The 27,842-nt window shown below is 38.7% G+C and overlaps 1 protein-coding gene across 7 annotated transcripts in view; it reads right to left on the reverse strand.

Moving 5' to 3' along the window:
- LOC137177060 (neural cell adhesion molecule 2-like) overlaps positions 1-27,842 on the reverse strand; it is a 432,349-nt gene continuing 404,507 nt past the window's right edge. For 6 of the 7 annotated variants that reach the window (XM_067583157.1, XM_067583154.1, XM_067583153.1 and 3 more), the window contains 2 exons: positions 14,947-15,154; positions 1-1,401 (listed from right to left, as the gene is read on the reverse strand). In XM_067583157.1, the coding sequence (XP_067439258.1) occupies positions 1,287-1,401; positions 14,947-15,154 (323 nt within the window). In that variant the 3' untranslated portion in view covers positions 1-1,286. The remainder of the gene's footprint in view (positions 1,402-14,946; positions 15,155-27,842) is intronic. The other variant, XM_067583159.1, reaches the window with a different exon arrangement.

Below are 27,842 nucleotides of genomic sequence, written 5' to 3' on the forward strand. Positions count from 1 at the left end.
AATAAAAAAAATAATAATAAAAAAAAAAAGCATCTGAGGCAGATCTGACACAGGAATGAATAAAGAAGTTTATCATTCATTAAAAACAGAAATTACACACATGTTGATTTATTTGTTATCAGCATACCTTTACCAGATTGTTCCCATGCCTTGAGCACAAATCAGCTTGCAGTGCAGGCGATGTATGTTGTATGCGGTTTGAACAAAGATGAATGAAACATACTGTGACGATGCACGTGTTAGAGAATGAAACAGTTGATGTGTCAGCGATATTCAGTGTCAATATAACAGGCTTTTGTAACAATGACATCAATGCACATGTGTGGTACGCTATTATATCGTATACTTCATAGACTGCAACACATTATTCTCTCTTTTTGTCCTTTTTTGTTGATTTTTGATTTTTTTTTTTTCCTACAACACACAAAGTGAGATCCAACAGCCCTCCGGAGTCCAAATTCTTCTTCATAATTAACCATTAGGTCCTGTTTCATACAATTTTTCACCCTACTGGGAACAAATTCCCCTCATAAGAACCTGTCGTTATGATTTCCTGGAGTAATAAAAGCCTAAAATCTCATTAAAAGTGGTTTAGCTTTTGTTACTGAAGCCAGCTAGCTTGAAACACAGTGCTCAAGTGTTTGCCCCTCATTAGCCATTCACCTAGCTGGGCTATTAAAGGCATACAAGGGCTGCTGTAGTGTAACACTCAGGCCTGGAACGAGGCGATTGGGTTTAAATCAATGTGATCTCCCGCAGTGAGGGTCGGCCCGTGCGTTTGAACAAAAAAAAAAAAAACAGAGAGAAAAGCAAAAGCACACTCGCATACAAGCTTTGCCTGCGTTTCTGATTGTGTCGCCGGGGGAGAAGTTGTAGACGGGGAGGGTGGGAGGGTGAAGGGGGCTGGAGACGTGATTTATAACCATTATCTGCATGGAAGTCTTACGTGGTAAAGAAAGAATGACACAAAACAACAAAGCATCATCAGAAAAAAATAAAAATAATAAAAAGCCAAAAAATAATATACAATCATTGATCAACAAGAGCCTTCCACTGATGCCATGTTGGTAAGAACATGATACATTTATCACTCAGGGTGTCTAAAAGGTTGACCCTTTCTTCCTTTCTATTTTCTCTCTATTATTTGTATTTACACATGCCTTTCACCGGGGCATTGTTATAAACAGATATGGTATTTTACTCCACTTTTTTCCAGTGTTGTAGTTTCTCTGGGTTTTGGTCTCGTGATCCGAATGTTCTTTTGGTGGCGAGGGGGGACCGACCCTTTACGCTTTGCTGTCGTCAGGCTTTGTGTGGATGCTGTTGTCACTGTGCACTTTGATTTCAATCGTATCCGGCTTGAGAGACTCTTTTCCATTTTCTTCCTTCAGCGGTAGCTTCCTGTTGGTAGAAGAAGACGCAAGAAAAAAAAGCATATAAGTGAGATGCTGCGTGTGTACTTCACTTGAGTATGGTGATTACGGAAACTTAAAGCACATTTACAATTAACGTGAACAGGCACAGACTTCAGAGTGACTACCTGGAGGATGTTTTTGTATGAAGCAGGCACATACAGTAAATGCTAGCTAAATTAGGACTAAATTACTACCATTTGAGAGCGTAGGCTTAATGGTTTGCTCCACGAAATGTGTACTTTCCTGCTTTAGAGCCCACCAGTAATCACAATAATCACCTTTTAGACCTTTTGGTGCATGGATCAGTTGCCCCCATTGGGATTAATAAAGCTGAATTTAAATGAAGTGAAAAGGCACCAGGGATATTAAATATAACAGTGTCTACAGGGCTGCACACAGGCCAAAAGAAAGATATATTAATCATATTCATGCCTTCCTTTGGCCTCAGAGGTTGATTAAACAGAGGACATCTGACCTAAAATAGACACCAGTTTGTCTGATTGTCTTATGCTTCCTTCCGGTGCTCAGATATCTTATGGGAGAGGAAGATGAGATGAGGATAGTAACCAAACATGACTTGGCAGGCCCGTTGTTGGATTTTCTCCAAATGTTCATTTGGGATAAATGCCACTTCGGTACACTAGAGTAACAACTACATAATATTTATATGGATGGTAAAAGAGTATTGAGACGCAGAGTCAGTCATATCAGAAGACAACCCTGTGTCCTAGAAATTACATTTATTTACTAACAGCCAATATAATAAATGTAATTATGCTTTTTATATCAGCATAGTAAAGAAATGTTGATGATAAACGTACAGTAGACAATGCAGGATTTAAATGTTTTTAATAATCCTCTTTGCAAAGGTTCAAATGCTCAAGGATACACACAATGTGTTTTAGTGTGAATGACTGAATGTAAGCATAACTTTGTTTACAATAAACTCCACAGGGTGCCTTTAAATACTATAAAAGGCGATGCCGACTTGAAGGAGAGAGGACGTATTTACTTTAATATCTAACCGAAACCATGATCTTTTCTTAAAGAGGACATAACATGCACACTTCCAGGTCTATATTTCTGATTCACAGTTCAAAAAACTCCTTATTTATCTCATATTAATGCAGCCCCTCAGTTCAGCCTCTGTCTGAAACAGGTCGTTTTATCTCCTGTCTCTTTAAGGCCCCGCCTCCTGATGGAAGCTGCCGGCTCCGGAGGCTACATAAACAAACAGTAGTTGTCACATTTTGCGTCTTTTTCCTGTTCTTTACTCAAAATATAACCTTCTCAAATACATCTGTACATGTTTGAGCCCAAATCTGATCCAAAATATGCGAGTAGACAAAAACGAATGACTGCGGAGCGACTGAATGATCTGATGTCAGTCGATGAGGAGGTAGAGGTAACTTTGCAAACGAAGCATTCAGAGCAGGCTGAAGCACTGACTTTTGACTTAAAAATGACATTTTTATATACATTCACGTCACGTTTTGTGACTCTGACAATGTTTAACAGACATCTGTCATTATAACAGTATATATAAATGACACAAAATCACAAAAAAACATGACATGTCCCCTTTAACCCAAATGCTTTTGCAGCCTAAACCTAAAAAACACACACAGGAAGCAGGAATGCAAACCCAGGTTTTCAGTATCCAAGTCCTGCGCTTTGTACACCTGCCATCCTTCCAGACCACCTTGTTATGACTCCTGTGTGATACAGGTACACAACTCCTTTTGGACTAAAAATGTTGTCAGTGAACACAATCCAAGCTGCAAAGTTTCTTTTAAAAACTTCTCTGGCAAACACATAAAGTAGTATATAAATGTAACTTCCGGACATCTCATCGTTCACGTTGGAAGTGAACCGGACTTGGATTTAACAGATCTATGCATCTTAAATAGCAGATTTTACATAACTGAACAGTTTCTCACATTATTACAGCATTTGAACAATGTTCTGTTAGCTTGTTGTTTCTTTCTTCAGTCTGTGCTCTCATTGTTCTAGCTGTGTCGGCCTGAATAACATCACTTCAGAGCTGGCAAATATCCCATTTACTTTTGATTTGATTCATTTTGAGGAGAGAAAAAAAAAAGAGAGAACGAAATAAAATATACATGCATGTGTTATTAGGCATGAGACATTTGATTGGCTGGCTGCCTCTTCTCAGCCGCTGTGTTCATCTCATCTTCCGAGTCTTGTATCGAGTAATTCAGCAGAAGGACATCACGGCTTTATCTTTATGATAATGTGGATGAAAATCTAAGCAGCCTGTGTTTCCAGTAATATGATGTATGAGGGCTTTTATCTGCATTCAGCACACTAAAGTACTTTATCCTATTGCAGTTAATACAGTGACTGAGAAAAAGTCAGAATAAAATAATAAAGTGACATAATATGACTTTAATGATGACGATTTATAATATATGTCAGACTTTGGTATGGGTATGTGTTTTGTTTTAATAGCCCACATTTATACTCCTGATTTTACTAAACTCATACTGTATTTAGACATTTTAAATGGATCATAATTAGACAATGAAAAGCAATATAAATCTCCCATCTGTTACAGGTGATTTACTGGTGTTTTCATGCTGTATATATACATCTTTTGGTACAATAATAAGTCTGCAGGACACACATTGAAACAGTTGATTGTCAATTTTATTTGCTGTAACCGTCAAAATAAAAAAAAAGTCTAACCAAAAACCACCTATTGAGAACGCAATATGAACCATGCAAGGAGCAATGCGAAGTAAACACTTGTCTATCATTTGTCGCTCTATATTGTAAATAAAGCAATTTGTCGTTCAGCGGCAGCTTGCTCCAAAAAAAAAAAAAAAAAACACAGACAACAATAAACACCTAAAGTGCAAAAATATGAGGAAAATATTGAGTTGTAGTGGCTTTTTCCTGGATTCTCTTTTTGTTCATTCGGTGTGTACTTTTTAGATACTATCAAAATATTAAGGAGATGGGATTGAGTCAGAAGCAAAGAAAGCAGATGTAGACTTGATCCTGCTGAGTGTGCTTTAAGATGATGGGTATCAGGCTACCAGCAGGATGGTATTAACACACTTTAGCTGAGGGCTTCTCATTTCCTGAGTTCGCAGGGTTGCTCTGGTTCTTATTCTGCTGTATTTTGAGCTCCTGTTAATCATTCAGAACTTGTTTGTCACCCTGCCTGAGAAACATAAACCATTCATCCATGCTTTTGACTCTCTAAGCAATAAAACCTAAAAAAAAATGTTTAATCTAATCTTATTTAACTCTCAGAAAGAAGGCGAACAACAGTACTCCCCAAAATGTGAAAGGTTTGACCAGGACAGTTTAATTTCAATTTTATTGACCTTTAATTAAATATTAAACATTAATCAGTCAGTGGTGCTCGTCACTGATGTGATGGAGCTTTCATTTAATTCAGTAATTATATCCGAATTATTTCTTTATTTAAAGGCCTATTTTGTTTCACAGTGGTGGGTCAGTGGAAAGTTTTGGCCTAAATGCTGTTTCACCATATTTCATTATTTTTTTTGCCCAATTTCTTCAAGTAAATAGTCAATTCCGAAAGGCCACACAACACAAAATCACTGTCAAATAGCTGCACTGGAGTTTGTTTCTGTGAGCGAGATCATGAATGTAAAACAGCAGCCCTGCGTGATACTTTACCTAATAAGCCCAAATATTGCAAGTGGCCAGAGGGGGTTCCCCTTTGGTTGATTGGTGGACGTTAAAGTTCCTGCACAGCGGAGCCAATTTCATGTCCCATTAGCTTAATGCAAACCCAGATTGGACTTATGCTCAGACGGGGAGGTTTTCTCAACATATGGGAAGGTTTCACCGCTTCGCTTGCTGTTTCCCTTTTTCTCGGGTGCGGACGCCATATCGAGGGAGGGAGGGAAGGAGTTTTCAGAATCGACATATCGATTCAGTTTGTCATTAAAAAAGATGATGAACACGCCACACTTCTTTTCTTTGATTTCCTGTGTTTTTTTATGCTCTGAGTTTAGTGTTTTCTCTTTAGCTCGTTTTATAAATACATAACCTCCACATGCAGCCATTCAAATCACACAAATCTCCAGTTGTCTATATGTTGGGAGATAATTAACTAGTACTGTAATGATTGACCCCCAGTTTATGAGCGCTCCACTTCCTCTATGGGCACATAGAGCTAAACGACTCAATAAATTAAAGCAATGCAATTTTCTTCTTGTATACTCCTCATACATTAGAGCCTTCTTGAAAACTATTTTTGTCCAGTAAATGTATGATGCGTCTCAGCCAGCTGAGGTCAGTTTGTCCCCCCTGCTGTCCTTTCAGAGCTTGAGGAGCCGTGCTGCTGACAGAACAGCTGGTACAGTGAGGACTTAAGGCCACGTTATGCTCACAGCAAGTTAGTGTATATGATGTGTCCAACTGTATCTGAAGGCAAATAAAAGTTCATAGCAGTTCTGAACATTACAGAGACAGGTGAGAAGTGATACTGGGGATAATATGGGAACAAAGAGAAGTCGTTTCATATGTTTTGCAGACAAAAAGTGACAGAAAAGTTGAAGCATACTGACACCTTTGGTTTCCGTAATGAAGGTCAAACTTATTGTGGAGTTGAACCAATACAAATACAATTCAGCAGCGCTTATGTGTCGTTGATGTACACTACTAACATCAAGGTGTTGCTGAATTGTCTCAACCAATATTTTTACTGATCTTAAATGATCTTTCCATTTGAACTATTCATAATATTACTGGTTACATCACTGCAGAGTTGTCAGGTTAGTGTGTGAGAAGTGGATTATTAATGATTAAGAGTGAAAGAGTGGGATATGGAGGATAATCGACTTGATCTGGCAACCCCCAACTTCAAGCTGTATTGTACTGTCGACTAGCTGTAGCCTGGTAGTAGTAGGAGTACTTATAGTTTAAAAAAAGTTTCAAACGTCACATAATTGAAAACGTCTCCACTGGACAAAACTAACATCAGTTGACATAATATTTAAATTTCAGGCGTTACGTGTTGTTGGCTAATTTGTAATTGTTTCTCAGATGTCATTTTATTAAAGAGCTTTATTGCTGTCAGTGAAAATGCCTCCAACAGCAAATTTAGATATCAGAAAAAATGTAAAATATCAGTTTAAAATGAGAGAAGAAAACATAAAACAAGTCCAGATATATCAGCAAATGCATATTCATAAACTATTTGTAGAGTCAGACTCTTTATGTGTGTGTGTGTGTGTGTGTGTGCATATGAACATACAAGTGCATGTACACATCTGTTCGTACCAAAGATAAAACTAAGCCTCACATCTGTGGAAAACTGACAAAAGATTTCCCCAGAAATGACAAACAGCCTTACTGCTGCCTGATTTTGCTGTTTGCATGGACGACTCCTACTGCAGATACACGTTTTTACACAAAGATATTGCTTTGTTTGTATAATGTAATTAGGTTGTATGTGTGAAAAGTCAAAGGTAATAAGAATATGTATTTTTCCTCAAATGCTAAAGGAATTTCTGTAATTTCTTTCTCTTCCAGGGTTTTGACCTCAACAAGACTCCTGCACACGCCGCCACATACTGTATTTTGTATGCATTCATGCACCACACGCTCCCTTAGATATTATATTTTAAACAAACAGCAAACAGAAAAGCTACTGGGTCTTGACAAGCCTCTTTGATTGTGTTGCGAGAACCAGCATCTGTGCGCACCTCATGGTGGGCTGGGAACATATCACAGAGTGTGTATGCAGATGTGCATTAGTAATCTGTAAGTTTCTAAGTGACACCACAGCACAGCAGGGGTGACTTGCTCTTCTCCTCCCCTGACGTTAATTAAGGCCATCTATGGCAGACCATACAGGCTGCCTGGAATCCCTGCTTTTCAATGAGATTAATTAGGTGGCCCAAGTTCTAAACCGTGCTACATCCCAGGGATGTTTGTTTACAGTCTTATCTAAAGCTTTACATTTACATGTATATTTTCTTCAGGCATATTTTATCTTAGCTGACACCCAGGATCTTACAGTGAGTGTAAAAGTCTCACTCAAGGACACTCTGACAGCGCACACAGCTGCTGATGGACACTGGCTGTTCACATGGGGATCAAAGACCTTATTACCTGACCTGCTAAAGGAATCAGCTCGTTTGCATGATTGTGCAGGAAGAAGAGAGGTAATGTAAGTTAACCCTTCTCCAAGGCCAAGCAGGTGTATGTTTTGATTTCCCATTTACAAAGTCAGGTGTGCTTTCAACAAAGCCTTTTAGCTTTGCAAGACAGCCAGGCTTTTTGTTTGCTCTGGTGTTAAGAGGGAGTGCTGCACACTTAATTAAAGCTGAAGTGCGAGATTTTTGTCTCCCCCCTCTGGCAATGACAGTAATTACAAAAACACTGTCGACACATGCTTATGTCATAGGCTCTGCCGTAGTCTACTCCATCGCTACTATTGTGGCTGTAAAACAGTGGATAAATGGTTTTGAGCATCACACAACCCCTACAAAATGACTTGTTTCACTATAAAATTTGATCCATTCAGTCTAATAACATTTAAAAAAGTCTAGAAAAGTAACACGATTAAATTATTTTATCCTCATTCAAGTTAGCAGAGAGCTAACTGGAAGTTAGCTGCTCGGCCGGCGGGAAGTCTTGCAGTATGCATTCATCTGCACGGCATGGGAATGTCACCACCGACACCAGATTTTAAAACTCTGTATACTGTGAAATACAGAGAGATTTATAGGCTTAATCAGCATTGTGTGAACTCGTTGGACATTCATCTTTATGTAAAAGTTGCACATTGCAGGTTTAAATGTCAGACGTCAGAGCCTGCCACTCCAGAATTTATTACTTAGGTGCTCTCAAGGTGCTGTCAATAACACAAACAGTCTTCAGTAAGTTTAAAAACACCTGCGCAGGGTCTCTGTATGATGTCATCTTTTTCTTATTTTTCTACTATAGTAGCAAGACAATGACAAAGAGGGGGGTAAATGCATATTTGCTTGTGTAATAAAATGCAACGAAGCACAAAATGTTAAAACAGTAATTAAAGTAGGGCATCTAATCATGGATGAGTGACCAAAGTGGTTACAATCCATTAATATTAATGCATTGTTGTGAGCTTAACTTTATTTTCTGTAACACAACATCCAAAAACAAAAAAGTTTAGTACAGTATATACTATGTGTGTGAAAACTATCCTCGTTCATTCCACTCATTATACTGTAACACACAGAAATGAATGAAAAATCAAAACAGCTTTGTAACAGGGTCAAATTGGGTAAGATTTTCTTCCAGATGTGACTGTTCAGGTTGTAAAAACAGTGAGGTTGTAATAATTGTTTTCTCTACTGATCTATGACACTTTCTATATTTTGTTCCTTCTTTTTTTCTGACACTAACAGGGGTGAAATCTGTTTGTAAAAGTAATCAGATGAATCCTGGAGGTTGCCGTAGAGACCTGAGACAGCTGTTTATCTGACTTTTACAATATAGTTTTCCTTCCATGCATTGACGTGATCTAGCAGTGCTTATAATTTGACAACAATCTAAATAAAAAAGCTAAAAGTTGAACTCAAAGTGTGGATTTTTGTTCAGTATTCAACACTATCATCTAATGTTTTGTTTTATATGTCCTGCTGTGAGTCATAAGAGCATGAAGACACTTAAAAGTCTGGTCTCCTTCCAGTAAAATCAGTAATTTTCTACTAACCTCTGAAGTCTGACTAAACAGCAGACTGTTCACTGATGTCTGAACATATGCATGGTTATTGCACCTTTAGTCACACTTTATTTGAATTCTGATACATTCAGTAGTTTCAGTTCAGTTTAAAAAGAATAGTTTTATATATCTTTGGGTGAGAATAAAGAAAATGTTCTCGAAACAGGACTGAAAATGTATTTGCAGCAAAAAGGCTTCATTCACATTCTCTTCTTTTCACCTTATAGTTGAGCGTCAGTGCTGAACCATGAGCCTCTACTTCTGCGTGACGCTGCTAGGAGGCTACTGAACGACCAGACAGATGTATAAATCTATTCCTGGATCACTGCCTGACAGTTAAACAGCAGGGATTGAGTCAGATACTCTCTGTATCTACTGCTTGCACGCAGAAGTCCACAGCTCTGTAAAACTGTCCAGAATTACGGTGCTCAAGTCTTTCTCTCCCACTGATATAGTGCGAGGCAAGAACTTGACTTTAACACTAAAAAAAAACTACAAGCAAGGATTGACTTTTGAAGTCAACGGGGTCACTGTGAACACTGCCGAGTCTTTTAAGTTCCCCTGAGGTGACTGTGATGCGCAGCGTGTTCTGACTGATCTCGGCGCAATTCGGCAGATTCATAACACTCAGATTCACCATCATCCGCTGGTCCAGCTCTGACTTCGAGCTAAAAGTGCACTGCTGAGAGGGCACTTGGCCAGTGGCCGCTCCCCACTAGGCTTCTGCATCAACTGAGGTGAGAAAACAGACAGTGAAGACCGTCTATGACCTCGTTGACCCACAAACCTGTGTGTCTCAGAGAGATGCGCAGAGCTGCACCACCTGTCACCTCCAAATTTTCTTTCCGAATGCTCACACAGCCCACACACACAAACACTATCCCTTGCAGCTCTTATTTCCTGAACACCAGCAGTCTCTGATTAGTGCCACTTCATCATCTTCCTCATTTAAAGTCCACCCTGTGATAATTTATCACTCTATACACTCTTATCGATATCACTATTAGTGTGAATGCTGATTCAGCACTCGCACTATTGTTCTTCTAAGCTTTATTCTTCTTCTTTCCTATATTTTTTTGCTTGACTTTTACTTCTGCAGCTACAGAAACCATTCAAATATAAAATGTTCAGCTCTTTAAGGACATTTATGTTATTACTTTTCATCTTTCTACCTTTTATATCTTTTAAAATATTAAGCTATTTTTTTTTTACAATGGAAGTCAGTGGGAGGACATTTAACATCTTTCATACACACATGCTGATGCATACACTTTACAAACACATACACACACTTTCTGTCTACCTACTTTCTAGTTTTAAAGGTTTATTCCACCCAAATACTACTTTCTGCATTTTCAGCAATGCTGTGCAGCTCTAAGCTCTTTAAGATAATGCCTTTTTGTTCCAGAGTGTTTAGGAATTCAGTTAATCTGTCTGAAATCAATATAAATAATTTCTTCTTTCAGCCTTTTCAGGCAAATTTATGTCAAGTTCCAACTTTTTTACAGTATTGCAGTTTAGCTTTCACCTTTTCTAGTAATGTATTTCAACTTTCAGCTTCTTTAGGTGATACAGTTCAGCTTATTACAACATATTTCACTTCCAGGTTTTTCAGCAGTTTTTTTTTTTTAGCAGTTTTTCAGCAGTGCAGTCAATGCAATCGTTTGAGCTTTCAGATTTTTCAGGCAATTTGTTTCATATTTCTGCATTTTCAGCATTTTCTTTGAGATTCAGTTCAGCTTTCAGCTTTCACATGCATTTACTGCAGGAAATGCATTTTCTAGTTGATGATGTCACTGAGGGTTTGTTGGTCTTTACAGCTTATTACCCCTCGGCACCTTCACACTAACTATTGACATCTTGCAAACTCGGTAGGAGTCTCTCAGCTTTGTATTATCTCAGGTGTTATCTCATTATAGTCACTTCAGCTCAGTGGTGTCACTCATTGTGCCGCAGACTACTGCATTACTTCATTTTCTCCACAATAGCTCAAAGAAAAACTGAGCGGGGATTTGTTTTCGCAGTTATGGCCATCATTCCTATCAGTTATGTAACTGGTTTCTCTGCTGAGATCTGAGGATGCAGAGACACCAGTTGCAGAGTCTAACAAGGCTGCAAACACAAGTGTTCACACAACTAGTTTTAAACAAGTCCCCGGTTTAAAAGAATATACTGTGTTTTTGTCTGAATATACACCAACAGTCCTTTCAGATGAGCTCAACTACCCGTCTTTTGAATTCATTATAAGCTGGATGTTCATTTACACAATTAACTATACAGACGTGGATATTGTTTCAATATATATTTTGTTCATACAAGACACAGTGATCATGGTATTGTCCATATTTGGGTTTTCTTCTCATCACCACAGATATGTGGATATCTATATTTTCATTACTCTGGCATCTGCACACACCTGAAAAGTCTGTAAAAATGAACAATTTAGCTCTATAGTTGAATTAGTAACTTTTCCAAAAGGATACTTGAGTTAATATGGTTAAAGGATAATTCCAGTTTATTACACTTTGGGTCCTATTTTTGCAGTTTTAGCCATCATTTGTATTGATTATGATAACACTGTACTTAAGACAATGGGACACTGCAACATGACTACTTATAAATGTCTGGTGTTGTCGTTGTTTTGTGCTGTTTCCTGTGTTGTACTGAAAACAAGCCCTTCAATAAAGTTATTGAGTCTTGAATCTTGAAGACTGAGTTGGTTGTTCACATATGAAACATGAAATATAAAAATTAGTAAATTCTATATATTACATGTAAATATGAAACATATAAACTAGCCAGTTACTTGGAGAAAGCCTGGGAGAAGAGTAAGAAACCCTTTATCACAATAAGTAACAGATTAGTGAGTTCATTTGGGAGTTTATGTTCTTTTTGTCTTTTCTTTTCTTTTTCCATATGCTTATGTATTTGTATTACCAGAAGATGCATTTTTTGTAAAACAGCTGTGTCTTGTAATTCCACGTGGGATGGGCCAGATGTTTGGCATGACAGAGAAATAAAACTAAAACTAAAGCTATAATCCCTCATTGCACAGGAAAACTGCAGCAAGAACAGTAGGTCAACACTGAACAAGAAACATCAAGGTGTGATGGATGCTTACAATAAATTTACCACCTGCCTTAGTTTTCTCCTCCAAGTCTGGCTAATGTGGAAGTTTATTTAAAACTTTTAAAACTGTATGGATGTTACGGTTAAGTGCACGCAGTTGTACAAAGAATACACTACATGACCCAAACAACTACTGTCAAAATAGTTTAATAATCCAATTAGTCCGACGTGCAGAGCAATAATTAGAGCATGAGTCCACCGAGAACGTTTTGGCAGCACGTCACTTAGCTGTAGCATGCTCATGGATATATGCTAGCCAGCTTAGCCAAGGTAGCCTGGTCATCCTGTAGTGTCGCTGCCGAGTGCAACGCTATTAAAACATGCTCCGTTATCTCTGTAGTGAAACGATACCGCGTCTCCCCATCCGCCTCCTCTCTCTGTGATGGTCGGCTTTTCACTCCACCTTTGAAGCCATTCAGAATGAAACATTTGATTTCTGACATAGTCAGACAGCACGTCATAAGAACCAGTTCTGGGAGAGAAAAATGTAGTTAAAAATATGAAAATAAAAGTAGTGGTTTGGTCCCTCTGACTGACTTTTTTTTTAATTTAACCTTTAATTAACCAGGAAGTCCGTGGAGATTGAATCTCTTTTCCGAGGGAGACCTGGCCAAGACAGCACACCAGTTACAGTAGTGATAAAACACAACAGATAGGGAATACGAACATCGAACACACAAGGAGGAGACTAAATCCAGCTCAAATAAGGCAGCTGCAATTCTCAGTTACATGAACTTTTACCGTGGCTTTAAAATTGTCCATATATTATATATATTATTATTAATGACATCATTAAACTATTAATACTGAAGCATCAGTGTGTAAGCAGCATGTTACTGTTGTCGCTGCTGGAGGTGGAGCTAGTTTCAACTACTTTATATACAGTTAGACCATAAATCAGCATAAAACAGCTGTCAGCAGGTGTCCTGACTCCTGGCAGGGAACAGAGAGATTATTTTACTTTTCCACTGCAGCACAACTAAACTGTTTCAGTAATAGTTATGGCCAATGAGCCATTTTCCAAAATGAAAGACCAAAATGGTATTTTCTACCTTTCTTTTTTTTTTCCCCTGCTGTACTGAAATCGTACCAAACTGTGAATTTTGTGTACCGTCACACCCCTAGTCGCCATGTCACTGCGTCTCAGCAACAAAGCTGCAGGAGAAAAATCATAAACGATGTGAATAATGAGCACAATTCTAATAATAAAACCCAGACTGTAAAAGAAATGTGGAGCTTCTTTTGCCTGTCAGGACCATTTTGCACCATTCTGCTGCACTTTATGTGAAGTACTGTATGCCTGTGACACTGCTTTGTATTTGTGATGTGATGGTGCTAAATTATCAACTCTAATATAGCCATAAAAAGTTGGAACGGTAACATACAGCAACACGCAGGCTATAAATGCCTGCGTGAGTTGCTGCTACAGAGCAGGCAGTAACATAAAGCTGAGGCGGTTTCTGCATGCTGTCTGGGCCGGCAGTCATTCAGCCCTCCAGCACTGTGAGCTTAGTGACTCAGCAAAAAAAAAAAAGTCAGCCTCCTCCTCCTCCTCCTCTCTTTCTCTGTGCCCTCTCTCTGCATCCTTCTCTTCAGCAGACACTGGGCTGGCACATTGACAGTTTTAACACAAAAATGGCACTGCTGAGGCCAATGAATCAGATTCTGTGGGTGCCATCTCACAAAACCTCCCGTTTGGCTCGCACCAGGCATGAAATAGTAGTGGGACTAAATCTGAAAATCGATTGTACAATGGATTTCATGGGGGTACGCCTATAATTGCAAGCTGTCTGATGATAATAAATTCTTAAAAAACGTATGTGTTTGCTCTTCTCACGAGGGGTCACTCAAACTATTTGCATGCTCACATTCAATGTACACACAAACATTAAGTATGGCAGCACAGGAAGTCAGTGTGTGAACTACAGACGTGTTTCTACATGCACATCATGAATGCACACAACGCATGCAAACAGGATACTTTGAAGGTGAACTCACGACACACTGTATGAAAGGCACTGATGTTAGTGAATAAGACATTATCAAAGACATACTGTGGTTGAAAAGGTGGTTGGGCGGCTGTTGTAGGTGTACCTATGTGGTAAAAAGAAATCTCCTTTTCTTATTCACACTAAATATGTTTCTGTTTCTGTTCAAATTAAAACTGCACATAACAAGATGAGTTTCACTGTGCTATTCATCTCTGTTTGAAAGGCGAAACTTGCAGAATGATTGAAAGAAACTGAGCGTAGAGGAGTAGGTTAAAGAAAAATTACACAATGGGAACATTTTTATAGACTTAATTCAAGTTTTCTGAGAAATATTAAATGGTGAACTTAAGGTAGTTTTTTTCTTCTCCTCTCTAAAACTCGTTATGCAACATTTTGGAACAGAACTCTTGATCTTTGTATAGATTTTGTATTCATCCATTCAGGTCTTTGAGTTCATTGTTCGTCATCTTGAGTTCATCATCATGCACAAAAAAAAAAAAAAAGTAGTTGCCAGAGAGACCCGATGTAACCCACGAGTATCAAGATACACCCACAGCAGATGCTCTCTCTGCAAGCATGAATGACCTGGTGACTGACAAACATTGATACATCCCCACTGTTACCATAGAAATCAAAACCTTTGACTGAACGTGTTAAAGTTCCTGTAAAAGACAATTAAAAAAAGAGCACTCACAGGTAGGCGGCCTTTCCCTCCTCTATTTCTTTGCCCTTGCCGCTGGTGGCTGTTTTCTTGCTGCACAGCGTGCGTGTGATGCACATCAGCAGGCCGCAGTGACGCAGGAAGAAGCAGCTGACGTCCACCAGCACGAGGAACAGCAGCAGCGCTCCCAGGCCGAGGCCCACCACCGCCCCCAGCCCCAGGCCGCTGAACAGGGATTCTGCTAAGGCAGTGAAACACACACGCAGACACACAGACACGACAAGGAGAAAACACTGTTAGCAATTTTGGTTCATGCACTTTTTTTTTTTTAAGATGAAGAAAGGTCAGGGTCACGAGCTGGGAGGGATTCACCGTCTCAAGGACGTGTCCTCAGGTCGGATGCCTGCTGTGACAGAGTCTGACCTCTGCATGGAGGTCAGCATCCTCGCTACGCCCCCCCCTAACGCCCCACATCTATACGTGGGAGGTGCAACAGCGCTATAAATGTGAAACAAGAAAACGATAAAGCTGAACCAAACAAGAGTGCGCTCACCCCAAGAAACTTTTACCGTTCTACCAAGCGAAGGTCAGTGAATTCCTCTGGAGCCAGTTGGAGAGTTTCCAACACATAGATAAGTCCTAATCCACAACGCCGCAACTCCACACAGTCCTCAGTGGAGGATCTTGATTATTAGCATGAATCTACCAAATCTCCAAAACAAATCAATTTCAGCCTGACAAAGTTTTTCTTACACAATCAAAGGAAGGAAATTTCAAAGGATTAAATAAATGCAGAAAAAGAAGATCTACATCGCTCCAAGACAGGTAGGAAAAGGCTTTACTCTGTGATTTATTTGTAATATCAGAAGCTTTGCAGCTTCCTATCTGTTTAGGAACTTAAAAAATAGATTGATCATTTGACAAAACAGAGACATGAGCATTGTATAGCCCTAAAACTACACAACAACACACATTTTTTCTTATTTGCCCTCAGGCATTTCATCTACTTTCTCTAGCATGTGCCAGCTGTCAATGTCTCTGCCTCCACAGGTGCAAAACTTAGTGTTCAATTTTAGCTATGCTGTACACTGCAGCTCAAGGCAGCAAGCGTCAGCATTACCATACCCATGCTTCAGCCTCTGTGTCCACTGGGTGCCTCTTATTTCGTAGCTTGCAGCACTAAACACAATCACGTAGGAAGAAAAGATGGTATTTTGAGCTAAAAGTTGAAATACTTTCTCTCAAAGTGGTCCGCAATCTGTTCTCTAAAACACGGCGAGCTCTCAGCTCAGTCGGGAACAAGCAGCAGGGACCTGCTTTCAATTGAAAGTAATGAGAAAATGAAGGCGGTACTGTGAAGAGAGGCTCCCAGTGGGTACAGCCTTATAGAGTTGTGCCCTTAAGTGATCCTGGGGTTAAGCAAACTGAACATCCACTGTAGGATCAGTGTTGACAGCTGGAGGTCAGACCTTGCCAGGAGTAATCACCAATGGAAGAGTGAGGGTGAATTAACTTTTCTACTTAAGAGTGTTCTCATATGGGTGTTCAGTAGCCTGTGAGTTAAAAAGGGGGACTAGATATTAACATGAAGGTGTAAGAGAGGGCCGAGAGGTGAAGCCTGACACCTACAGTTAAAAAAAAAAAAAGCTCAAACTGTACAAGGACTGAATGGGAGCTTTTTTTCCCCTTCCTTGACTGTCTCCTCTTTCCTTTGTGGCAACATAGAAAGAAAATATAAGCAACTGCAGTGGCTGTAACCAGTCTCCTTTCTGTTTTTCCACATTTTCACTAACATGCTGTATATAAATGGTGAATTTGAGCTAATGTTAGATGCATTTACAAAGCGTTGCTGGAGGAAAAACTTTTCTTTTACCCTTCAGTAAGCAAGGAGGGGGTTTGTTATTTGGGATGGCATCCAGCTGAAACCTCACTCAACCTTGACAAGTGTAAACCCAATAAAATCCCAATATCACTGCGGCAAGGACTTCTTTTTTTGTAGCAGAGATACTAACAAAACATAACAATAAAATAAAATGTAAAAAAAAATACAGTTTTACCATGTTTGAGCTTATGTACATTAATTAGGGTCAGTATTATTTAGACTAATTGTGACTTTGACAGGAAAATCCAAAGCTACTTTTCAGAAGAAGCCAGAAAGTTAAAGTAATTTAACTAATTTAACATTTTCAGGATTGTTTTAGTATTAGACATTTTCAGTTATTTTGGTTCTCTTTTTTCACCACATTGGACTTGAAATGAAACAGACTGTGGTGTAAGCACTGACTTTCAACTTTAAGGTGTAGACATCCATTTTATTTACATCCAATAAAGGAAAAGTAACATAGTCGACACAACAAAAATGTGTGAACTTCCAAATGCTTCTACTTGTGCATTGGAAGTCCTCACTGTGTGTCACAAACCAAATGACTCATGTCAGTGACTTTGTTCTTGACTTAGAGCTGAGATTGCAGACAACAGTGACTGGCACCTAGTCAAAGCACAGAGAGACAAAAAGAAAAGCCAGAGAAGAAGAACCTTGTGGCAAAGGAAGTCTAATTAAAACACTTTGCGTTTTTTTGAGAATCCCGGGATATGGGATTTGAAACTTGTGGACTGGATCAATATTTTCTCACCGCCACAGGCTTCTGTTTTGTATCTCACCTTTTGAAAGTTTATCTGAGTTAATTTGGCTGCTGAAGCCACAGATTTAGAAGCAGTAAACAACACCTCTCCAGCTCCCCTGAAGCACTCACATACTCCAGAAGAGAAAGAGAATACACTCTTTTTCATCATAAGACTGCTGTGGCCTTAAGGATTCATATCAGTGTTTACATTTTTACATCACATAAAGCTCTTGTCAGTTTTATACTGTATTATTTATGATGCTGCAAATAATGAAGCACTTAGAAGAATATCAGGCAGGATTCTTGCATTATACTGTACACAGAAAATACAGTGAATAACAAAACCGGTTGAGGTTTTGATCCAGTGATGTAAATGTTTTCCAAATAAAGTCACCAATTAAAAAGTTGAGGCGCGAGGATTTGCTTTTAAATCGAAAACTAATGGAAATCTTTCCCATTTGAAGGAATGCCCAAAGTATTTAGTTGCGCCATGTATCAAGATCCACAACATTTGCACGGATAAAGATTTTATTTAAGTGTCATTTTTTTGGGATGCCAGCAAAAACTCTAAGACTGAAAGACTGAAATCCATAAACATCAGACTTTCATCCAATAAGGAGTATTACTCTAAAGTGCTTAGCAGCAGCTTGACAGTTTGAGGTTGGACTGATACGTTACACGCTTGTTTATTTGAAGCTGTTTTGCCAACCATTTTATTTTATTTATTCTCAAGTTTGAAAGTAATTTCCAAAAGAACAGTCTGTTTTATAGTGAAATATAAATGGTGCATTGTTGACTCGAGGAGCATCATCAGCTGTTATTGTTCATGTATTACAGACATGTATTACAGAATAGATGGCAACTGTATGGTGGCCCTGAGGTGCAAAACAAAACAGCACTGGATGAAACACATGAATAAATTTAGAAAACACAACATTTCACAGAACACAATGGTATTCCTGAAAACACAACAACATTATAGAGAGTAAATGAACAAAACTGACAACATAACTACATTTTAGTGTTTTCTGAACTGTGTTGATGTTTTTTTCCTATTTTGTTGTTGTGTTTTTTTTAAAAAATACTCTTATCTGAATTGTTTTCTGCTTTGTTGTTGTGTTCTGAAATGTTGCTGGGTTCTCAGTTTTGTTGCTGTGATTTCTTGAACGTCATTGTGTTTTCTATGATGTATTTTCAAAAATATTGTTGTATTTTCTGTTTTTTGAAATGTGTTTTCTTGTTGTGTTTTTTTAAAAGTAGTATTTTCTGAAATGGTATGTTTTATTAATTTGTGTTTTCCAATTTGAGTGTTCTAAAATGTGTTTTCTGATGTTGTAATGTGTTTTCAGAAATGTAATTTCACTAGAAAGAACCACGCCACAACAATATGCCATTTAAAGGTTTTTCAGGAGGTTGAATGTTGAGGATAGATGAATGAATGTGGGTGAATGTAGAAGGAAGATGTTGTCTGTTAGGCTGGTCTGGGAGGATGTACTGAAGACCAGGCGGAGGGAGACTCAGTGTGGGGGTTCTGTCTCAGACATATTTCTGGCCAAGCTGATCACTGGCCCCCAGACAGTGTCTAGAATGAGACATGGGAGAGGTTTGCACCGGATTGAATAGGAAGGGATGGGGGAAAGAGGGAGGGGAGGATGAAGGGATGAGGGTAGGGATGAGGCAGGAGGATGAAAGGATGATGGGAAGAGAAAGGGAGGGTGGGTCGAGAAATCTGAGACAAGCAGGGTAGGATGAGTTGACCTGATATAAATAGGCTTGGTAGGTGATTAGAGGTGTGGTAGAGTTGTGGTTCTGCCCCTGAACCTCAGTTAACAAGTTAACTACATTTGTTCTCTATTTTCTCAGTGTTGTTTTTGTGATTTCTTAAATGTCACTGTGTTTTCTATGATGTTGTATTTTCTGTTTTTTTTCAACTGTGTTTTGTCCAATTTTTGTTTTGCACTTCAAGGCTACCGTACAATTTGCCAAAAATGATCTAGGATTTTAAAAAATTATAGTTTATTTAATGTTTGAACATACAGTATGTGAGATTACAATAAAGTGTACATCTAACTTGCCCCTTTTTCACTGTTTTCTTTGAATTTTTCTTTAAATTTAAAAGAAAAACATAAAATTATAATCACTTCTTCAGACTTCCTGAGCTTCTACAACTTCAAGTTGGGGCCTTCGAGGACTCAGCAGCTGCTCTGAGGTCCAGACTTAAAATGTTGGAGGCACCAAGTACATTCCTGTACAAAACATTCTTCACCATCTTGTAAAGAATCAGGAAAGAATAGCATTTCTTTGAATAAACATATTTCTGTATCACAAGAATCCAAGGTTACCTGCTGGGTGCCCTGGTGTCTTTCTCACAATGTTAATGAACGACTATTCATGTAGAGATTGTAAAAGGAAAGGAATTTAAAGAAAATGCTCCAATATTGTCTTTACTGTCTTTAATATGGCAGCCTGGGTTTGTTTGTTTTTTTTTTAGCTCCATTCTTCTGTGAGCCAGAGACAAGATGCCTTACTTCTTGAAACAGCTCAGATCTCCACATAAGCAATTAAGGCATGAAAAGCAGCTTAACTTGAAATTTAATAAACAGAGATGAAACAGCCAAACAAGTGTGTGGCTACGAGTCAAACTGTTTTCAAGTTAGGAGCCAAGATGCCTTCTAACAACCAATACTTTCAAGAAAAAACATTATGATGAGAGCAAAACAAGACAAATTAAAGGGGTTATATAATGATAAGTTTTATATAAAGCGATTTTTTGGGGTCATTTCCAGTAAGTGAGGAGAAGTAATGAGGTCATTTCTGTTGGAGGGGTCAATCAGCAAATAGAGGGCAATGCTGCTCTCGTCTTGTACTGAATGGTCAGTTGCACTCAAACTAATGCGAGAGGCAATGGTGGCTGTGAAAACCATCCCCTGTAACCCACAGGTCGGGGGGATAAACTGCCTGCGGGTGTTTAAGGACTAAAGCTGCACTGTGCATGTAAATTCCATCTTCCTGGTCAAGAGAGGGAATTCTCCTTTGATTTTCATGGACTAAAATTATTTATTGATCTAAAGGCATGTTTTATTCTCACATTAAATCTGTATCTTAAGATGTTGGGTATTAATTGGTGTGCCAGGTAATACCGAGTTGTCAACACTTTGTGGTAGTCACGTGTGGTGGTCTCTATGTTTACAGAGAACAAACCAGAACTTTCTAAAGAATGTGAAAAGAGACTGGCATTTTCATGAGGAGTAGTAAGCCTGTTGGAGTCTTTTCAAAAATTCAGAGACCAGGGGAAATATGTCCTCTTGCAGGCATGTGTGTCTGGTTGCTTTATTATTTGTGTCGAAATATAGAAATCATGTCATTTCTTTCATGATTCCTTCAGCGTGTGATCTTTCTGAAGAATGTATGGTCACAGTAACCCAATCAAAAGGTCTCTTTGTGTGCTATAATATGGTCAACATTTCAATGATGCTTTTAGTTTATTAACTGTCTTAGTTTATTAAGATCCCCACAGAAGCAGTGAGTGTATCTTCATTGTTCCAGCTGGAGTAGACGTGGTATTTTGATTCTGCTGTCTCTCCGCATCTATAAAACTGTCCATACTGCAGCATCACTCCCCATTTCATACTCTTCTGCTAGAGGTTAATCTAGTACACTCATCTACTGAAAGTCTGCTTCTGTAAAAGCTTCTTTTTTTTTGGTGTTCAGATGTGATCATGGTTCACTAAGGTCATAGTACATCATTTAATGAGAATTACAATAAGCTAGAACATAAATAATATACTAAGATGAATAAGTTTTACTATTAGTACATAGTATAAAGACATTGGATAGTAACAATAAATGCTTAAAACTGGAGTGTGGGACTTTTGTCTCCCCCTTCTGGCATTGAGAGTAATTATAAAAACACTGTTGACACATGCTTACGTCATAGGCTCCACCTTAGTCTACTCTGTCACTACTGTTGCGGTTGTAAAACGGTGGATAAATTGTTTTGAGTGTCACACAACCCCCATGAAATGACTCGTTTCACTATTAGACTTTGATCCATTCGGTCCGATAACATTCGGAAAGTCTAGAGGAGACGCACAATTAAATTATTTTATCCCCATTAAAGTTAGCAGAGAGCTTACTGAAAGTTAAGTGGCTTGGCTGGTCAAAGTTTCTAGTGCACATGCTCTGCTCATAAAATATGTACCATATATGTACGTGCCGACTCTGAAATAAAGAGAGATTTATCTGGTGGTGATAGGCTTAATCAGCATGGTGTGAACTCGTTTGGTAAAGGGCTTGAATGTAACGGACTTGTAGAAGTACAAAACTGTAGGTTTAAAGTATTTTTATTTGTATGAAGTTTCCTTGTTTCAGTGGTCTTCATAATCCCTGTATCTCAACTGTATCCAGCCTCACTGGGATCAGCTTTTCATCACAAGACTGCACAGCAGACCAGTTTGCAGAAAAAGCTCAGTGCAAAAATGTCTGAGTCATACTGTAACCTTAGTTACTGTCTTTTATTATCATTTTTAGTCCAATAGTTATTATTTACAGCACTATAAAGATCATTTTTCTTTATGTTAAACATTCAAGATGCTTATTTATCTCCCGTTGCCTCAGGGTTATGTTAGTTTTTACAGTTTTAACAGTAACAAATGCAACAGCAGAGTATTGAGTTGGAAACCTCATGACAGAGAAGCTGGTTTACTGTTTTTTCATGCCGGCATTGATTAGAGAAACTGTAGCCCTCTAATTACCCACAGCCCAGAGTGACTAGAAAATCCTTGTCTTGTAGAGGTAACTTAATATTAGAGAAAGAGGAAGTGTTTCATGGAATCTTCTTTTGCTCAACACTTTTTGTCAGAGCTTCTTAGAAATAACTAATTGCTTTGTCTGACTTGAGTTTTCACAAACTCTACAATTCTTGACACTCAGTGGTCATTAATTCTTATTTCCCTGCTCTATTAACCCTTTTACTGACTTATTCTGATTACTTGTTGAAATATAGGCCCATTAGCAGCATCATTCAATTCCTGGAGATCCAGCTGCGTGTGTGGCACCTTGAAGTCATTCATACACATCTCACTTTGACAATACAAACTCATTAGGCCTGAGCAGTGATTGACCGTCCCTCGATTGGATCTTAGAGGAAGTGACTCGATTAATGATGACCGAACTGGCGTTCATTGATTGGGAAGGTAGCAGGTGCTAATCTCTGGAGGGATAAACATAATCATTTGTGGGATGTGAGTGAGGATACTTCCTAAGTGCTCACTTTGGGATGCACTGAGGAGCGTTGTAAAGAAAGTTTGTCTGAGAAGGCCCTTGTAGAATTAAACACAATCATTAAATCCAGCCTCGTTTGAAGGCGAGGGATGAGTCCTTCCTTTTTGTCCATTTCTGAGCAGGAAGCAGGCGAGCTCTGATGCGACTGAAGTGCACTCAAGAGCCAGCTTATAGGAAATCAAAAACCGTGGGAAATTCCTCTTAACTTAGAAGAATATGACGTCCTTAACAATCAACCTCAAAAGACTTCAAAGAAATTTGGTCCACTTTTCTATAATTGCTGCTGTCTGGGGTTACAACTTATTTCAGCAATAATTCAAGTGTATCTGCCTTGATCTCTGTGTTTGAAATTCAAATTCAAACAGCAAAGCAAGACAAATTGTAACATTTAGTTTACAACTAAAATGTTTTATCATAGTGACCCTCAATTGAACCCTTGTACTGGTCAAATGGTGCAGAAAATGGAAAGGATTGACTGATTAATGTTAGAAAACAAAGATCTTACCTTGTTTTCTGAGTGTATTCTTGGCATGTATGGCCTCTGGAAGCCCCCTGAACTTATGTAACATAGTTGAGCCAAACAAAATATTAGAAAGAACAAAACACCTCCATAGAGACCAGAGCAACAAAACACTCTGCTGTTATATTTTACCACAACAGTTACTTCCTGTTCTTTGACACTCGCTGTGGTTCATAATGTAGTGGAGAAAAAGAGCCAACGGCAGAGAGGAGGAATTTAAAAAGGCTATTTATGATCTTATTTAGAGTTATTTTGATGTATTTTTCATCGACTTCACCTTCTTCTTCGAGTTGTGCTTTCCGTAAGACAGATAAATAACATACATTTCATACAAATACTTTATCGTTGTGACTTTTGCTTGAGTCATTCTTTAAATCTGGCGACATTTTTCATTGTTTCTTCAATGAGAAGACACCTTGAAGCTGATTTTCCCACATTTTTCTTTTGGCTCAGTGGTGCAAATCACTGACAATGCAGGAGGGTTTTTATTTATTTAATTTTACTTTAAGAAAAATTGCAATTTTATAAGAATATCTTGCCTTATTTTGCTGTTTTTTCCCCCCTTTTAACAAATAAAACATGATCACTATTTACTGCATATGTATTTTGAACATCCACTGAGATTAAATAACACTATTTATGTTACGTGAATTGCAATAAAAGAGCACTAATAAGTAAATCTACATGGAGGATTGTGACATCTTTAACATTAAAACATATACTGTACATACATATATCTTAATTCTGCTCCATATATCCAGGTTAGTCACATGTAAGTAAAGCTTATACAAACTGCCTGAAGCTCAGGATTGTGTAAAATTGCCATAAAATGCTAAAAGCAGATTGTTTATCGTGGCTGCTTTCTTTCTATCTCAGCAGGAAATTCGCTGCTCGCTTGTCTTGCCTCTGATAAAATATTTACATACTTGACAATGATACTGTCTGATGCTAAATGTTCTCCCTCAGAAACACGGTCCTTTGATCTCAACAGGATTATCTTTGTTCAATGAATAAATGAGTGAGTCAACATGTAAACATCATTGCTGATCTTGTATCTCACTGTTAAAGACTTTACTCGGGTAAGTAATATCATAAGTAGTTATATACTGTGCTTCAGTCAGACGAATGTAGGTCTTGGATAAATCTCTGTGGCTTGTTTGTACCCCTCCAGATTCTTAACGATTGTGTCATCCTCAGTTCATATTTTATCTTTAATCTGATCATATTTTCAGTTAAATCAGTTGTGCGGTAGATGCCTTTTTTTTGGTTTCTGGTGTGCCAGTTTCAGAGCAGCGGTGGTACTTCAGCTGATTATAATCAACAAAGCGCTCTTTTTTTTTTCATCTGGAATAAAACTGACTCTTACAGAGCAAAGACTTCAAAGACTGTTTACAGGACTCAATTACATAATTGCTTTAGTGTATGACTCTTTTTAAATCTCACAATATCTTTATTTGCCTAGCCGAATGCTAGCTTATGAGCTCTAATGTTAGTCCGTCCTGCCTAAGATTGCTGGTAATTTATTCAGCTGCAGCTATTGTAATCACGACAGTAAAATCCAAAGGTTTTACCTCACATAGCCTGAATAGTGTATGCTTAAATGATTGAACAACAGAATTGATTGTCATGCATTTTTTTCATTACACTGTTTTAAAAATAATGACTTCCATTTGGAAAATTTATGAGAGGATTGATTAGTGTAATGGACAGCTATAAAAGTACTCATTTCCCATTTTGATTTGCTGGCATCACATGCAGGAAAGTTTCACTCCAGCTCACCGAAGAGGAGAGAGGCCTTTCCAGATTATTTCTTGAAGTGCTTTGATGAGATTATTGCACTGCTCCTCAAACAAAATCTATGACGCCTGTTTCAATCAAGGCTTTTTATGGTACATGACTGGAAGGAGAGAAGGGAGCCAAAAGAAAAAAAAAGAAAAATAGAGCAGCCACAACAAAGCTCAAAACAAGCAATGATGCCATGCAAACGTTGGGAAGGAAATCCTGAGACAAAAGTCTTTTCGTAAACGCGTCGGTGCGGTAAAACCATGCAAAAAAGGTTGACAAGGCAGAAAAAAAAAAAAAAAGGTGGCGTTAAGAGACACAATGGTGTAATTGGGGAGGGCAGGGGGACAGTGCAGTGATTTAGGAGGTGAAAAGAAAGCAAGGGAGGCTCTTTGATTTAGGGAAAAAAGGCTCGGAGGAAGAAAAGTAAATTGAAAAGGAACCAAGGGCAGTGTTGCAATCAATGGCGTTTTTCTTAAAGGATTCTATGCGAGCAGGAGGGGAGAAGGTTATGCAGCCTGTTACAAACTAAAATAGGTTGGAGAAAGGAGGAAGAGAAGAAAAAAAAAAAAAAAAGGAAAAGTGCCATTCAATACTCTGCAAATGCATAATACATAGAGAAGGAATTGAAGAGAGAAATTGGTTGGTGAGAGATAGACAGCACCTACGGTATATAGTATGAACATATTGTCTGTGTCAGGGAGAAAAAAAACAGAAGCTTTCTTTCATCAAGCGTGAGCGTGTGAGTATGGGAGGGAGGAAGAAAAAAAAAAACATAAAAACAAGGCGGTGAATTGGAAAAGATAGTCCGCAATTGGGACTGGCAGATATTTCACTTCTAATATAGTTGATTGAGCTAACAGCGACCAGACTTCTTCAATATCCAATTTCAGAGTAGCAGGAAATGTGAGCACGGAGTCATTTTTCTGTTTAACCCGCACATCTTTCCAATAAGTAAATGAGCATCATTTTGGCTGAAAAATATTGGCACTGAAGCCTTTACTTAATGAAAATGCAATAAACAGAAAATGCTATTATTAAGCTGTAAATTGGTAGGGGGGGACTGGTATCAGCTGGATTTGGTTGTTGGTTTTCCAAAAGCAGTAATTAGAGAGTTAGTGCGAGAAAAGTTGAGAGACAAAGTTTGAGCGAATGATTCTCAGGTGAGTTTGGTTCATATGAGACGGGTTCTGAAAATCTGTTTCCACATTTCCGCTCTCTCTCTTCCTTACTGTACGCACCTTTATTGCCTTTTTAGCCGAAAAAAGCTCGCCGGTGTAACTTCGCTTCAAACAAACACATTAAGAGAAAAGCGTTTTCTAACCCCGTCTCCTCCTCCCTCCCTCTCTCCCGGGCTCTCTTTCCCCACGATGCACCGCTGTTCGCTAACAAGAGAGGACAGCCAATCGAAGTGACCCGCCTTAAGCTTGCTGCTTCCCCGGTCTTGTTTTCTATTTGAGAAGCAGCACATGCTCTCACAGGCCATTTAGCCGACGCGGTAATGACAGAGGCAAACACTTGCTCGATCCAAAACAGCACAAATGGATGTGCTAACAGGCTCGGAGAGGAAAGCAAAACAACACAGAAACAGCCATCCTTTTGTTTTTGTGTTTTTTTTTTCATATATGAATGCGGGGTCTGCAGGGGGGGGGAGTGCACATGGGAGCAATGAAAGCATAACATTTTTATTTCAACAATACACGTGTCTGTGTGTCCTCAACTGTGTGTGTCCTAGCTTCAAAGTGTACCAGTGTCGCATGCTGCATACTTCAAAGCCTCTGTTTGCATTTCTGCACACGTGTGCATGCATCCATGTTAGCCCCAAAAAAGCTGGAGGACTTGGAAATGAGAAAGCTTCCTGCAGACCCAGGCTTTTTTTTTTTTTTCTAGTACATTAAACACGAGACTCAATAAAGAGAGAACCGCACCGCCGAACACACACGCTTCCATGGGGCAGAACCACATAACCTCAACATAAGGACAAACAAGACCGAGAGCTGAAAACAGTGTGCATGTTTGTGTACTGGAGTATATGACTGTCTGCGTGTTGGTGTTTTCAAATGAGATACGAGCTCGGCTAGCCATGCAGAGGCCTTCTGTCTGCGCTGCGTTCAGGAGCAGAATAGCAAAGTAGCACCACAGGAGAACCGCGGGATAAAAGAGAAGAAAGAAGAAGTAGAATGATGTTTTAAAGAAGAAAACTTCAGCCGGAGGGTATTTTCACTTGTGGTCTGTTTGGGCTTCTTTGAAGTGAACCTTGGTGTTATTGCGCCATTTGTGCTGTTTATTTGAACAGGTGTGAACCAATCCCTAGTGTGGAACAACCACAAGATATGAAACATACATGTGACAAGTAGGAAACTGAACAAATGCTCCTGTTTTATATTTGTTCACGGCATATAGGATGGATAAACTCTTGGTTCTGTGGCAACATGTTAAGGCTGGATGATATATTGAATTAATTGGATTAATTACATGTTTTGTTTTTGTACAATTCGTAAAATGTCTAACTTGTGAAAACTTTATCACAATATGCACAAAAAGGCTTTTTTTAGTCAAAAAGTAACTTTAAACTGACAGGACTGTCATGACTCCAGGTGGCTCGCTGTCTCCGGCTGTCTTGTGGTGAATTTAAGGGTTGCATCTACAAGGAGGACAGACTGAAAAGACTCTGCACACTGATCCGCACTCTCACTTTGTGTTAGTTGACGAGGCGTCAT

The sequence above is a fragment of the Thunnus thynnus genome, chromosome 24 (genome assembly GCF_963924715.1).
Source record: "Thunnus thynnus chromosome 24, fThuThy2.1, whole genome shotgun sequence".
NCBI lineage: Eukaryota > Metazoa > Chordata > Actinopteri > Scombriformes > Scombridae > Thunnus > Thunnus thynnus.